Genomic DNA, 15,968 nt, shown 5'->3' with positions numbered 1-15,968 from the left:
TCGATTTTCAATGTTAAAACATGAAACATTCGTGAAAATTTCCGATCTTATCGAAAAAAATATTTTGAAAATTTTTAAATCAGTACTTTACGATTGCAAATTAAATTTTGCATTAAAAAATAACATCAAATTTGTTTTTGCATAAAATTTCGATTTTTTTTCCAGAAATCACTATTTTTCAAAAAATCATAACTCGGCGGCAGATTTTTTGACCATGTTTCTCTATGGCTCAAAAGTTGCGGATTTTTGTCCCCTACCTATTTTTTTCCGTGTACCTATTTTTTTCTCAATAGTCCTCAACAATACCTACAACTTTGCCGAAGACACCAAATTGATCAGAACATTCACTCAGAAGTTACAGCTGATTGAATATTGACATACCATTTTTGTATGGACAGCAGCCAAAATTGTATGGAGACTTGTATGGGTGAACCAATGACACAAAATAGCTTATTTGGTCATAGGGAAGGCACCCACAAAGTTTGAGCCAAATCAAAAAATACAAATAAAATCCATTTCCGGTTTTGGTAGAGAATTGCTCATTTGTGAAATCTCATGATTTTTTCGAAAAAAATGTTCTGAAAATTTAGGAATCAAGACTAACATTACCAAATATTCAATGTTACGCCCAAATTGGGAAAATGATTTTTTATAAAAAAAAAGGTAAATAGAATTTCACAAAATTTTTATGTTTTATACATTGTCGATTATTGTAGAGATTGACCCATTTATACCCGAGTGTGATTTAATGGAAATAGCGTCGCCCTCCGATGAATCCGTAGAATAACTAGTTTCTCCATAGTTTTTTTTTTTTTCGATTTTTTCCAGACTTACTTCACCCTAGAGTATCAATGCATCAATGGACCAATTTTGCACATATTTCACTCATAGGCTTAAAATAGCCCAAAGAACATTATTCAAATAATAGAGAGAAGTTTTGAACAAAAGTCCAATAAGAAATATTATTTAATTTTATAAAATTTTATCATAATTTTTCTTACTGTGTACAATATATTTACGTCACACCACTCCTCCACCGATGCGCTTGAAGTGCAAACAATTTACTACAATCTTTATAATCAAAACGACCCAGTTGATTAATATCAATTGATAGCGGCGGCTCTCCCCGGCGGTGGCGGCTGTTCTATTCTGATATGTTTTATGAACACAGCCGCCACACAAGCTGTAAAACATTGCCAGACGTGATGTTTCGAACATTTCAGTGTTGTTTTATTATTTCGAAATATTTAATGCAAAAACTGAGTGCTTTACGTTGTACTCCATTAATCTACTTTTTGAGTCGCAAATTGATAAATTGTCCCAACCATTCCGACCATCACTGTCGTCCCCGATATCGGTGTGATCACTCACTCGCTCTCAGAGTGTCGCACCACAACAACACCACAATCTAACAAATCGAGACCACATCAACATAGCAGATCGGACTAAGTCGCTCGTCAAAACAGTATCGCCGGCGGCACCTACTCGAGCGCAACCTGTTTGAACAACAACGGGAATCTTCCCCAACGTGGACCGCATTTGTCAAGGTCAAGATTCCCGCAACAATCGTAAATTTTCCGCCACTTTCATCTGAACCGAGGTGGCGGCGGCAGAACCGACAGTGACGTAGATTCGACGAAAACGTCGGAAAAATTCTTCGGAAAACATTTTTTTTTCTAACGGCGGCGCCCAGACCTTGGGAGATCTTGTGTTTTTTTTTTCGGTGAGTTTGCCGGCGGTGAATGAGGAAAAACATAATCAATTTTAAATGTGACGACAGCGACAAATGACGCACAGTGGAAAAGTGTAATTGAAAATCACATGACAAATTTAAATTTTAAAACCCCTAATATTCATAACGTCGAGTAGAAAAGTGCAAATAATTAGTTTCCAGAAATCTGAAAAAAACACGTTCAAAAAGTTTTTCACAGATATTTTTAACAAAAAAATATTTTATATTTTTAAGTGAGAGGAATCATGTTACACGCAAACGAGGAATCCGTGAGGGCGGCCCTCCCAATTTGAGCTGTGTGGAGCAACGCTGAAATCGCGCGGAAATCCCTCCCGACTTGAACGGTCTCGAAAATTCACACACACCATCACAGGAAAATGTCGAAATGTTTCAATTTCATTGACCAAGAACGTAAACACTCGGAGGGCAGTTGTATCTCACACGTCAGTGCTGTGCACAAGTATGCGTGCTTCATTTGTACCGCCGATCAGCACAAATTCACTTAGCAGTGTGGTGCAGGAGTGACATGACTCAAACGGATTGAAGAATTGAAGAATTTAATGTTTTCTTTAATTGTTTTGTCAAAATGTCAAAATGTCAAAATGTCAAAATGTCAAAATGACAAAATGTCAAAATGTCAAAATGTCAAAATGTCAAAATGTCAAAATGTCAAAATGTCAAAATGTCAAAATGTCAAAATGTCAAAATGTCAAAATGTCAAAATGTCAAAATGTCAATATGTCAAAATGTCAAAATGTCAAAATGTCAAAATGTCAATATGTCAAAATGTCAAAATGTCAAAATGTCAAAATGTCAAAATGTCAAAATGTCAAAATGTCAAAATGTCAAAATGTCAAAATGTCAAAATGTCAAAATGTCAAAATGTCAAAATGTCAAAATGTCAAAATGTCAAAATGTCAAAATGTCAAAATGTCAAAATGTCAAAATGTCTAAATGTCAAATTGTCAAATTATCAAATTGTCAAATTGTCAAAATGTCAAATTGTCAAATTGTCAAATTGTCAAATTGTCAAAATGTCAAAATGTCAAAATGTCAAAATGTCAAAATGTCAAAATGTCAAAATGTCAAAATGTCAAAATGTCCAAATGTCAAAATGTCAAAATGTCAAAATGTCAAAATGTCAAAATGTCAAAATGTCAAAATGTCAAAATGTCAAAATGTCAAAATGTCAAAATGTCAAAATGTCAAAATGTCAAATTGTCAAATTGTCAAATTGTCAAATTGTCAAATTGTCAAATTGTCAAATTGTCAAATTGTCAAATTGTCAAATTGTCAAATTGTCAAATTGTCAAATTGTCAAATTGTCAAATTGTCAAATTGTCAAATTGTCAAATTGTCAAATTGTCAAATTGTCAAATTGTCAAATTGTCAAATTGTCAAATTGTCAAATTGTCAAATTGTCAAATTGTCAAATTGTCAAATTGTCAAATTGTCAAATTGTCAAATTGTCAAATTGTCAAATTGTCAAATTGTCAAATTGTCAAATTGTCAAATTGTCAAATTGTCAAATTGTCAAATTGTCAAATTGTCAAATTGTCAAATTGTCAAATTGTCAAATTGTCAAATTGTCAAATTGTCAAATTGTCAAATTGTCAAAATGTCAAAATGTCAAAATGTCAAAATGTCAAAATGTCAAAATGTCAAAATGTCAAAATGTCAAAATGTCAAAATGTCAAAATGTCAAAATGTCAAAATGTCAAAATGTCAAAATGTCAAAATGTCAAAATGTCAAAATGTCAAAATGTCAAAATGTCAAAATGTCAAAATGTCAAAATGTCAAAATGTCAAAATGTCAAAATGTCAAAATGTCAAAATGTCAAAATGTCAAAATGTCAAAATGTCAAAATGTCAAAATGTCAAAATGTCAAAATGTCAAAATGTCAAAATGTCAAAATGTCAAAATGTCAAAATGTCAAAATGTCAAAATGTCAAAATGTCAAAATGTCAAAATGTCAAAATGTCAAAATGTCAAAATGTCAAAATGTCAAATTATCAAATTGTCAAAATGTCAAAATGTCAAATTGTCCAATTGTCAAATTGTCAAATTGTCAAATTGTCAAATTATCAAAATGTCAAAATGTCAAAATGTCAAAATGTCAAAATGTCAAAATGTCAAAATGTCAAAATGTCAAAATGTCAAAATGTCAAAATGTCAAAATGTCAAAATGTCAAAATGTCAAAATGTCAAAATGTCAAAATGTCAAAATGTCAAAATGTCAAAATGTCAAAATGTCAAAATGTCAAAATGTCAAAATGTCAAAATGTCAAAATGTCAAAATGTCAAAATGTCAAAATGTCAAAATGTCAAAATGTCAAAATGTCAAAATGTCAAAATGTCAAAATGTCAAAATGTCAAAATGTCAAAATGTCAAAATGTCAAAATGTCAAAATGTCAAAATGTCAAATTGTCAAAATGTCAAAATGTCAAAATGTCAAAATGTCAAAATGTCAAAATGTCAAAATGTCAAAATGTCAAATTGTCAAAATGTCAAATTGTCAAATTGTCAAATTGTCAAATTGTCAAATTGTCAAATTGTCAAATTGTCAAATTGTCAAATTGTCAAATTGTCAAATTGTCAAATTGTCAAATTGTCAAATTGTCAAATTGTCAAATTGTCAAATTGTCAAATTGTCAAATTGTCAAATTGTCAAATTGTCAAATTGTCAAATTGTCAAATTGTCAAATTGTCAAATTGTCAAATTGTCAAATTGTCAAATTGTCAAATTGTCAAATTGTCAAATTGTCAAATTGTCAAATTGTCAAATTGTCAAATTGTCAAATTGTCAAATTGTCAAATTGTCAAATTGTCAAATTGTCAAATTGTCAAATTGTCAAATTGTCAAATTGTCAATTGTCAAATTGTCAAATTGTCAAATTGTCAAATTGTCAAATTGTCAAATTGTCAAATTGTCAAATTGTCAAATTGTCAAATTGTCAAATTGTCAAATTGTCAAATTGTCAAATTGTCAAATTGTCAAATTGTCAAATTGTCAAATTGTCAAATTGTCAAAATGTCAAAATGTCAATTCGAAAATTTTATATGTTGACAATTTGACATTTTGACAATTTGACAATTTGACAAATTGTCAAATTGACAAATTGTCAAATTGTCAAAATGTCAATATGTCAAAATGTCAAAATGTCAAAATGTCAAAATGTCAAAATGTCAAAATGTCAAAATGTCAAAATATCAAAATGTCAAAATGTGACAATTTGGCAATTTGACAATTTGACGGTTTGACAATTTGACAAATTGACAATTTTGCCTTGCCAATTTGCAAAATTTACATTCTACAACAACTGAAATGTTTACAACCAAATTTCGAGACCATTCGATCGACCAACTTATTCATAAAACCAATCCTTTTTTGTTTGTAGTTCCAAGAGTTTTTTTCCTTTTTAATGTTTCAATTAATTTTGTGAATAACAATAAAAAAATAAAAAAAACCTTCAACAATAAAAAACGTTTCATCGTAGTTTGGAGCTGACCCATATTAAACATAACAGTTAACGTGGTTTAGGGACTGCCCGTTTTCAAAACTTCTCGAAACTCACTAATACTTACACACACTCGCAGCAGCCGCCGCCGACGCTGACGGACCTGACAGTAACTGTCAACTGTTCATCAATTCAGTCGTTTAGCTCGTGTGATTTTTCTTGGCGGTCTTTAGACCAAAAACCAGCTAATTTTTAAAAAGCTTTTGTAAAATGGTGTAAATATGTACTGCCAAGCAGGTAAGAAGGATTATCGCTTGAGATTTGAAGAGTTCGATTTCTGGAAATTGAAAATCGAAGTCAGAAAATTGATGGTGGGTTCTTGTTTTTCTTTTGCTTGCAGGTTGCACAAACAGTTGCTGGTCCGGAAACCTTCTTCGGAATTCTGTTCGTGTCGAAACAGGCTACCGAGGAACGCCGGTTTCTGAACTTGAACGGGGTCGTGGAATGCAGAGGCTGGTATCGCGGCAGCAATGATCGACGATCTGTTTCCGGCATCATCAGGAAAGTGCACCCAACGATCTGCAAATGAATGGAGCAGCTTGCGGAGCAGTGACATTTAGTGTGAAATTAAATTGTCTGGTGAAGTTTTGATATGAGTCATGAATAAAAAGTAAATTGCGAAATTAAACGGCTTTTTTCTTTTAAAAAGAACAAGAATAAGAAGGAATACCTTCTTGTAACACACACATACAAACGTTTTTAAAACATCGTTCACCAATACTTCCACGTTAACCGCAACTGGGTGAACACCAATACAAATAAGAAATGGTTTCGTTGTGTGAGTATTTTCGGTTTTTCAGGCTTGAAATAATTCTTGCGGAATTCCCTCACAAGCTTTTTGCGGGATTTTTCACCTGTCTGTGTGCGGTAGGATTTCCCATTCGATTTGAGAGGGATTCCGCACGAATTTCCGCCGATCTCGGTTGCGTGTATAACCTATGAACAAGATTAGACTTTGTAGAAGTATATTCCGCTAACTTCTATTGACATCTGGTCAGACATGCACTGGCACTGCACTTGGCTAGCACGCGTGCTATTTTAACGGATAGCACTGCGCTTCTGATCATAGCACTCGCCCTGGCACTCTAACCAAAACGGTAACTAAGATGGTGTTGCCCTTTGTTTATTCGAAAACTTCTGTCACGATCTCTAGAATGTGGTGCAAATTTTTCCACTAGTTTTTATCGGAAAATTCAGTGCAGTGCTAGCGTTCAAGACTTGGATGTGAAAGGTCCATGGTTCTGTTCTTTGTGAGACGTATTTTATACCTTATGCAAATCACAAGCAATTTTTTTTCTTTTAGATCATCGGGAAAAATGGCGAGAGAGCCTGAAAATCAGTGAAAATGGAAACATAAAGGAAACAGATCGAGGATTGTAGTCTTTTGGGACCCTAAAATGTCTCTTTTGGCCACCACTTAAATTCCCACACCAAATTAAACTGAAATTTATTAGGCGTGCTATTCGGGAGTGCTAAATAATAGCACTAGCACTGGGCAAGCGCTGTGTGCGTTGCACTTAAGGTGAGTGCTAAATTTTAAGGTGCAGTGCAGAGCGTGCCAATGCACGTCTGCATCTGGTAATATAAATAGGTACACGCTTTCTCCAATTTGGATAACACAGCTGTTGAAAGTTTGTTCAGATATCAGTAAAGAATAATTACTGGACAAATATAGTGCTGAAATAACGAAATCGATGGAATAAATTTGAAACTCAAATTAAAAAATAAATATATTTTACGATTTATTATGTCATAATTTTGAAACAAAATAAAAAGATTTAAAAGTTCAAATATTTGGTCAACTTTTAAAGATTACGGTGTCACTTGTTGATAACAAATGGACTAATTATCACAATTTAATTTCCATGAACTCTCGTGAAATTGGATAATTTAAGGAATTAGAAACTATACTTTTTTCGGCTTTATGATTTATCTTGGGAAAAAACCAGAACAAAAATTTATGCTGAAGGACAACAAAAATTATTATTCGATCGAAATCATAACATGAAATTGTTTCGGTTATTGGCAATTATCCAATGGAAAAAAATCTCGAAATCACAACAAAAAAACAGGAAAAGCTTAGGCTGGTACACATTTTATTAAAATTTTTGTCTCCCACCCCCTTCAATGTAGGCAATATTTTTTTCAAAAAACTTCATAATTTCAATGGAAATTTAAATGCAATCAGCTGAAATCAATTTAAAATGCTTTCCCCTGCGTTTAGAATCATTTTTAGGATGTTTGGGTTGATTTAAATGTTTTTTACGCTAACATTTTTGTTTTCATCAAATCTTACTTTTTTTGAAAACTAATGATTGCAAAACAACTGAACTTGCGTAAAACGCATTTTAAAAAAACTTTTTCCATGCAATTGTTGAAACTATAGCTTATTATTTCAAAAATTATATTTCTTTAATTTTTTTTTGTAAGTTTTCTAAATAAAAAAAAACGTTGATGAACAGCATTTTTTTCATATTCTCAAAGTATCATGATTTTCTCAATGAACATGATTTCAAATTGGAAAATGGAATGCATTTTCGGATTCTTCGGAAAATTTTCAACTAGGAGAAGGTAAACGAAGTTAGTAAATAATAAAAATTGTGTGTTTTTGAAACATAATTAAATAAAATTTCCAAATTTGAAGGCATTTTCAGTAGAACAAATTTTATACAAAATGCGAAAACTTTTGATTCGTGCTTCGAATTCAGTTTAAAATGCAATATTAAACGATAATTTTATAACCAAAACTAATTTTGCCAAATTTCAGGCAAAATTCTGACTTTTTAGCAATTTCACCTGAAATTTATATGTTTGTTAAAAAGCTTATAAACTAAGTTAACTAAATTTAAACATTGATTTTTTTTTGTTAAAAAAAACTATCTGCAACCTTAGCGATGGTACATTCGACGTAAAAATAGAATTTGAACACCTTTAACCTGATTTTAACAACAAAATCTTTGATTTTTTTTAAACACTATTGAAAAAACTTTTTTTTTTAAAATAGTGCATGGATCTTGTGTGGCCTACCCTAGTACATGTTTAAAAAATAATAGTCTTGAGAAAACCCTTACCAGTTGGAAAATATTCCAAAAATAAATTAAAATCCTATCAATGTCACCCCGGTTTACGGTAGGTCAAAAGCTAGGAATCTAAGGAACCCTCAAAGTTTAAGGTATCAATAACTTCTTAAAATAACATTTCCGTTTTGCTGTTCCAAAACGTTATTATTGTGTTGAAATATATGCAAGCATTCATGGAAATATAGTTTTTCATGTCAATCTGTCCTAGACTCATGTTCATGTTCATGTCAATCTGTCCTAGACTAAATTTTCTAAAGTTTCAAAATGCTGAAAAATGAATAAATTTAAGGAATAATTATCGCAAAAAACATTTTTATCATTGACTTATCAATTATTTTCAATGAGAATGTCGAGTGACAACATTTTTCATGAGATTTATGAAAAATGGTTTAGAAAAAACATTAAATAATATATTAATATATCAGTACAACGATTGAACAGCTTTTTATTTCCATACTTTAAAAAAAGCTATAAAAATTCAGATTTTTTGCAAACATAACTTTTTCATTTAAATTACATTAGTTGGATAGAAAGCTTGAAATTCAACATATTCTATTCAATTATTTTTTTATTTTTTTCCAGTCCAACTCTGCTTAAGGTCGAGGGGGTTAAAACAACGTTTTTTTACCACTATTGACAAACATATAGAGCGAAAAGTATCACAAAATGCTTATCAAATTGTTTCAGTTATCACAAATTTGCAAATTTTAATTAATTTATTCATTTGAGAAACAAGGCATGAATAAACGTCTGACATTATACTCCAAGTAGTTAACAATCATTCTTAAGTTTTTCCAATGGCATTTTTTTTGTTGCCGCCTGATTTTTTGTAAAAGTCTTGACGGTTAAGAGACAAAAATTTAAGTTGGCCTAAGTGGATTTTTATAAATCAAAATTCATGTATGATTTGATACATCAAGCATTACCAAGTACAATGGATAATCAATTCTGAAAATTATATAAATAATTTTGTTCTATGTTTTATGTTTGTCTAAGTCGTAAAAAACCGAGAGGGAAAACTCGGAAAAGAAACTCTTTTTAAATAACGTAACGTTGCGTAAATAATTTAAAGTGTTTTAAGATCTTTTAAAATTGTTGTTTTTAAAGTTATGTGGTGCGAATTAGTGATTTTATTAGTGAATTAGTGATTCGAATCTTCTTCATATTCTAAGAGTCTTTTTTAAGAATTATGTAGCACAAGCTCGTGTTAATATATTCAAAATCCATAAATAAATTGTACAATAATTTAACATATTCTCTTAAAATTATTTTAAGGTTCGAAAAAATTGAATAAAACAGGAAATCTGTTCATCCTGTTTTATTTTTTTTTTAAATCATCATAAAAAATACACACATAAAAATTTACAAAAAGCAACAATTCCTCAAAGTATTTTGTTGCAAAGTAATTCAATTTCACATCATTAAATAGCAATTTTTACAAATATTTAAAAATAAAATAACAATAGTTCACCAAACACACCTACTCCAACTGTGCGTCCTCTCGCTCCACCTAAACTCGCCGAGCAAAACAAACCAGCCGCTAAAGTTGAGCCCCAAAACAGAACACGTGCACCACCGACCACGTTGTGATACTTTAAACACGAGAGGAAGCTTTCCCTCGAGTTCAACCCCCAGTGCGCATGATCCACACCCGTATTGAAGTGCCAGAGTGTCGTCTCGTTGACCTGGACGTAAAATTGATTTCTAACTCACAGCCGGAGAGCGTCAAAAGTGTGTTTTGTGTTGTGAAATGATGCACGTTTCGTTGTGATTTTAGATGTTTTGATATCGGTTTTGTACTGCAATTTGTTACCCGGAAGGCACTAAGCAACTTTGGCAATCAATCAACCGCACAACACATGTGTGTTAACAAGCTCAGGAAAAGTCTCAGGTTGTGAAGTCGAAGTCGTCCCGGGTCAGATTTCAGCTCTTTTTGCTAAGTCTGATTAGTACACGAGACCGTCGTCAAAAGCTCGAAGCCTCTTCAAAAGTGCTCAAATTATTCTATTTTGAAGGTAAGTTACCTAATTCTTGACTGAGTTCCAAGATTTCATTGGCATTAAATTGAAATTCCCTTCCTCAGAGTGTGCAAGAGTGGGTTGCTTGTCCAGAAAGAGATGGCAACACTGTTGAGAGCTTTCGGAAGCTTTTTCAACAAACACCCGTTGGCGGGAAATGGTCTCGTGTACGGGACGCTGTACGTGGGGGCAGAATTTTCTCAGCAAACAATCACGAGGAAATTCCTGGTAGGTGGTCTTCTGTTTGGTGTGCAAACACAACCTTGTAAATCTTGTCCTGCATCTTTTTTTCCTAGACTGATCCCCCGCAAGACATCGACAAGCCAACGCTGGGACGATACGCCATCATGGGAACGTTCGTCTACTCACCGATCCTCTACAATTGGTGGGTTTTCTAGCTTGAGAAGACAAGCACGCAAAACCGGAATGCATCTAATGGAAAAATTCTTTTCTTTTCTCGGAAAAATATTTTTCTTCTCCCCTGGTATCTGCATGCCAATATTTATTTTCTTCTTTGTTTCTTCCATGAAAACTAAACCCCATTTTCGAATAGCGCTAACAAGTTTCCTCCCCCCAAAACCTAGCAGAGCTTCACTGAAATTTTCATGAGTCAAGCTTCTAACCCAAAATCCATAACCATGTTGCAATCATTCTCACATTTGCTCAGGAATGCTTCTTGCGGAAAGGTAAATGGCACAATGTTGGTCTCACGTCAGATTGGTTAAATTACACTGGCACCGATTGAAATTACGTGGATACACCTGAGAAATTTGTAGCGATCAAAACCTAACCAAACCCCTTCTTACTTGAATTCCTCCAAACCCTCCACAATCAACAGGTACAAATGGCTCGATAAGACTTTTCCCGGTACTGCCAAACGAATCGTGCTTCGGAAGCTGCTGCTGGACCAGTTCATCCTGACGCCACCGCTACTGGTGATCTTCTTCACTGGTGAGTTTCTGAAAAAACTAAAAACTAAAAACTAAAAACTAAAAACTAAAAACTAAAAACTAAAAACTAAAAACTAAAAACTAAAAACTAAAAACTAAAAACTAGAGGTGGGCAAAAAAAGAGCGAGCCGCTCAAAGAGCCGGTTCACTGAAAAGAGCGAACGAACCGTGGCTCACAAAAAAAGAACCGCGGTTCTTTTTTAAACTCCGGTCTTTTGAAAGAACCGTTTCAAGATGCCATGATGTTTGTTATAAATATAATTTATTGAATTTCAATAAAAAATGTAGTATTAAATTTGTTTATGAGAATTGAAAATGCTTATAAAAATTAATCCCAAAAGTAAGGCCGTTGCAAATATTTTTTGAAGTTTATGTCCCTCGACTCTGACCAAAGTCGAGGGGGGGGGGGGGGCAAAAAAATAAAAAAGTATAAAAATTGAAATTACGAGCCATGGTTTCAACATTTTAATGAAAAAAGTGTTTTTAAATGCATTATACACCTGTCCAGTTGTTTTGCCATCATTAGTTTCCAAAATATCTAAGTATTGACGAAAATTTTTTTTTTGCGAAAAATAAAATTTTTGCGGTGCTGTACATTGGAATTTCATAAAAATTCAAAACATTTTTAAACAAGCCCAAATATGCTAAATATGATTATTAATGCAGAAAAATGCATTTTAGATTGTTTTCAATTGATTAGACTTCTAATTTCATGGAAATTTTGAAGTTTTCTGGAAAAATTTTTTTTTTGCCCCCTGATTTTTCAGACCGATTTTGAAGGGGGGGGGGGGGGGGCGACATAAACTTTGAAAAATATTTGCAACGGCCTTAATGATTTTCTAAACAAAATGTAAAAAACTTTTCATTTTACTACTAATGTACATTAAAATATTACCGGAATACAAATTTGAGCATTTCAAATTGCATAATTTGTAAAATATTACCAAACAATTACTGAATAGTTTAGAAATTTAGGAAAAAAATTCTTTTGTCCGATTGAACTTTAGCGTTTAAAGACATTATCGAGTAAACCGAATGTAGAAAAGAGTTCACAGAATATTTTCCCCAAATAAAATATCAGCATTAGTTCAATTCTTGCAGGAATAAACGCAATTTTAAAATTGATAGCAATTTTTCCAAGATATAAATTTGAATGCCATTCATTTACTCGAATGTTTAGGTTCGAGTGAATTCGTGACATAGAGACCGCCAAGACCTATGGTTTTCAAGGGCAATTTCTCGTTTTTAGTTTTAATTTTTTTTATGAAATAATTTATAAAAGTCCAATGTGAAATAACTTATAAAATCAAACGATTTTCATCTAAATTTTGAAAAAGAGCGAAAGAGCCGTTCAAAAGAGCGGCTCTTTTTAAAGAGCGAACGAAAATGAGCGGCTCCTAAAAAAGAGCGGTTTTGCCCACCTCTACTAAAAACTAAAAACTAACAATTAAAAACTAAAAAAAATGTTAAAATATTAAAATGTTAAAATGTTAAAATGTTAAAATGTTAAAATGTTAAAATGTTAAAATGTTAAAATGTTAAAATGTTAAAATGTTAAAATGTTAAAATGTTAAAATGTTAAAATGTTAAAATGTTAAAATGTTAAAATGTTAAAATGTTAAAATGTTAAAATGTTAAAATGTTAAAATGTTAAAATGTTAAAATGTTAAAATGTTAAAATGTTAAAATGTTAAAATGTTAAAATGTTAAAATGTTAAAATGTTAAAATGTTAAAATGTTAAAATGTTAAAATGTTAAAATGTTAAAATGTTAAAATGTTAAAATGTTAAAATGTTAAAATGTTAAAATGTTAAAATGTTAAAATGTTAAAATGTTAAAATGTTAAAATGTTAAAATGTTAAAATGTTAAAATGTTAAAACGTTAAAATGTTAAAATGTTAAAATGTTAAAATGTTAAAATGTTAAAATGTTAAAATGTTAAAATGTTAAAATGTTAAAATGTTAAAATGTTAAAATGTTAAAATGTTAAAATGTTAAAATGTTAAAATGTTAAAATGTTAAAATGTTAAAATGTTAAAATGTTAAAATGTTAAAATGTTAAAATGTTAAAATGTTAAAATGTTAAAATGTTAAAATGTTAAAATGTTAAAATGTTAAAATGTTAAAATGTTAAAATGTTAAAATGTTAAAATGTTAAAATGTTAAAATGTTAAAATGTTAAAATGTTAAAATGTTAAAATGTTAAAATGTTAAAATGTTAAAATGTTAAAATGTTAAAATGTTAAAATGTTAAAATGTTAAAATGTTAAAATGGTAAAATGTTAAAATGTTAAAATGTTAAAATGTTAAAATGTTAAAATGTTAAAATGTTAAAATGTTAAAATGTTAAAATGTTAAAATGTTAAAATGTTAAAATGTTAAAATGTTAAAATGTTAAAATGTTAAAATGTTAAAATGTTAAAATGTTAAAATGTTAAAATGTTAAAATGTTAAAATGTTAAAATGTTAAAATGTTAAAATGTTAAAATGTTAAAATGTTAAAATGTTAAAATGTTAAAATGTTAAAATGTTAAAATGTTAAAATGTTAAAATGTTAAAATGTTAAAATGTTAAAATGTTAAAATGTTAAAATGTTAAAATGTTAAAATGTTAAAATGTTAAAATGTTAAAATGTTAAAATGTTAAAATGTTAAAATGTTAAAATGTTAAAATGTTAAAATGTTAAAATGTTAAAATGTTAAAATGTTAAAATGTTAAAATGTTAAAATGTTAAAATGTTAAAATGTTAAAATGTTAAAATGTTAAAATGTTAAAATGTTAAAATGTTAAAATGTTAAAATGTTAAAATGTTAAAATGTTAAAATGTTAAAATGTTAAAATGTTAAAATGTTAAAATGTTAAAATGTTGAAATGTTGAAATGTTGAAATGTTGAAATGTTGAAATGTTGAAATGTTAAAATGTTAAAATGTTAAAATGTTAAAATGTTAAAATGTTAAAATGTTTAAATGTTTAAATGTTTAAATGTTTAAATGTTAAAATGTTAAAATGTTAATTATGATGCATTATTGATATTAACATCCCTTCTAAAGGTTTGATTAAGCCACTAAAGGTTGGATTAAGCCGATGCGAATATTTTTCAATGTTTTTGTCCCTCGGCTCTGGTCGGGTCCAGGGGTGGAGCAAAAAAATAAAAAAATATAAATATAGAATTAATAAGCCATTGTTTCAGCATTTGCATGCAAAAAGTGAAAAAAAAATGCATTTAACACTAGTTCAGTTGTTTTGCAATCATTAATTTTCGAAAGATTAAAGATTTGACGAAAACAAAAATTTTAGCGAAAAAAAGAACTTAAACATCGAAAATTTTCAAAAATTCAAAAGATTTTTAAATCAACCCAAACATGCTTAAATAACATCTAAACGCATAGAAATGCAATTTAAATTGATTTCAGCTGATTGTACTGAAATTTCCATTGAAATTATGAAGTTTTTTGAAAAAAAAATTTTTGCCCTCTGATGTAACGGGCCAACTTTGAAGGGGGGCGAGACAAAAACTTTAAATAAAATTTGTACCAGCCTTACGGTGTCGCGATATCTCATGACTGGCTGGACCAAATTAGATAAAATTTTGGGTGGAAACTCTAATGAATTGGGAATAAGAAAGATTTATTGAAAAACAAAAACAAATGCTATTATTATAAGAATGAGAGTAACTGTTTTTCTAAGTGTTTGGATTGGATTGTTTTTTAATATAATCCGATATAGAGAAAAATATTATATTAAATCAAGATAAGGATGCTATAGATCTTGAAAACTTTCGTGAAAAATGATTTCGCACATCTTTTTTGGCCTTTCAACAGGCAACATAAAATCTAATATTAACATCCTCCCTCTCTTCCCAGGAATGGCCCTGATGGAGCGCCAGCCCAGCATCGTCGAGGAGTGCAAGCAAAAATTCGTGCCTACCTTCGCCCGGTCCTGTCTGTTCTGGCTGCCGGCGCAGACCGTCAACTTCCTGCTGGTGCCTCCCAAGTTCCGCGTCGTGTACGTCGGCTCGTGTGCCTTCGCCTGGGTCAACATCCTGTGCTGGGTCAAGCGGCAGAAGCTCACCGGAAAGACCTCCTCCCCCTCTAGTGGCAGTGGTGGCAGTACGACTGCCATCGCCGTGTCCAAGTCCGCCGGAACTCCGTAATCCACGTGGTTTTTTTCGAAGCGTATTGTGTACATCTTTAGATAGGTCGTTTTTTAACTAAGCTGTAGCTAAAACAAGAGAATTAAATGGGTTTTCACATATTTCGCCGTCGATTGAAATGTTACCGTCATTTATTATAGCTGTTCGCAGAAAAACAAGAGAGAATAATAAAAAAGCTGCATATTTTTCTTCCCGAATAAAAAATGAATCTCTATAAAATCAACACAACTTCCTCTCTCGCGTCTTCGAAATCCCACCCCATCGTCGAAAGGGGGTTTAGTATATCAGCTAGCAAATTGTAAATAGTAATTATTTCAGTCTACCATGCACGAAAAAACAACAACAACGCCAAGAAAATCCCCCCTCGGAACACCACGGCGATCTCAAAATAATCTCCAAACCGTAACGTATTTTCCGTACCCAAATGAATGCGGGAAAAAATCTTCACACCTTGCCATATGTTACAGCGAGCGGTAAAACCCGGACTTGGGTGGACCCCTCGATTGTATACAAA

At 31.2% G+C, this 15,968-nt stretch overlaps 1 protein-coding gene across 4 annotated transcripts; it reads left to right on the top strand.

Annotated features, from left to right (window-relative positions):
- Nucleotides 1-1,404: 1,404 nt before the first annotated feature.
- LOC120422235 (mpv17-like protein) lies at nucleotides 1,405-15,682 on the top strand. Of its 4 annotated transcripts, none has more exons than XM_039585619.2 (6): nucleotides 1,405-1,547; nucleotides 10,048-10,347; nucleotides 10,416-10,578; nucleotides 10,647-10,735; nucleotides 11,189-11,301; nucleotides 15,165-15,682. In XM_039585619.2, exons 3-6 carry the CDS (start codon nucleotides 10,450-10,452, stop codon nucleotides 15,452-15,454), a joined length of 621 nt encoding a protein of 206 aa, XP_039441553.1. In that variant the 5' UTR covers nucleotides 1,405-1,547; nucleotides 10,048-10,347; nucleotides 10,416-10,449; the 3' UTR covers nucleotides 15,455-15,682. The 4 variants fall into 4 exon arrangements, with proteins under 4 accessions (XP_039441553.1, XP_039441554.1, XP_039441555.1 ...); XM_039585620.2 differs by having other exon boundaries at nucleotides 1,447-1,547; nucleotides 10,110-10,347; XM_039585621.2 differs by having other exon boundaries at nucleotides 1,456-1,621; nucleotides 10,110-10,347.
- The last annotated feature ends 286 nt before the right edge of the window (nucleotides 15,683-15,968 follow it).

Source organism: Culex pipiens, chromosome 2 (assembly GCF_016801865.2).
Source record: "Culex pipiens pallens isolate TS chromosome 2, TS_CPP_V2, whole genome shotgun sequence".
NCBI lineage: Eukaryota > Metazoa > Arthropoda > Insecta > Diptera > Culicidae > Culex > Culex pipiens.
The sequence above is the reverse complement of the archived record's forward strand: the minus strand, read 5'-3'. Positions and strand labels throughout refer to the sequence as shown.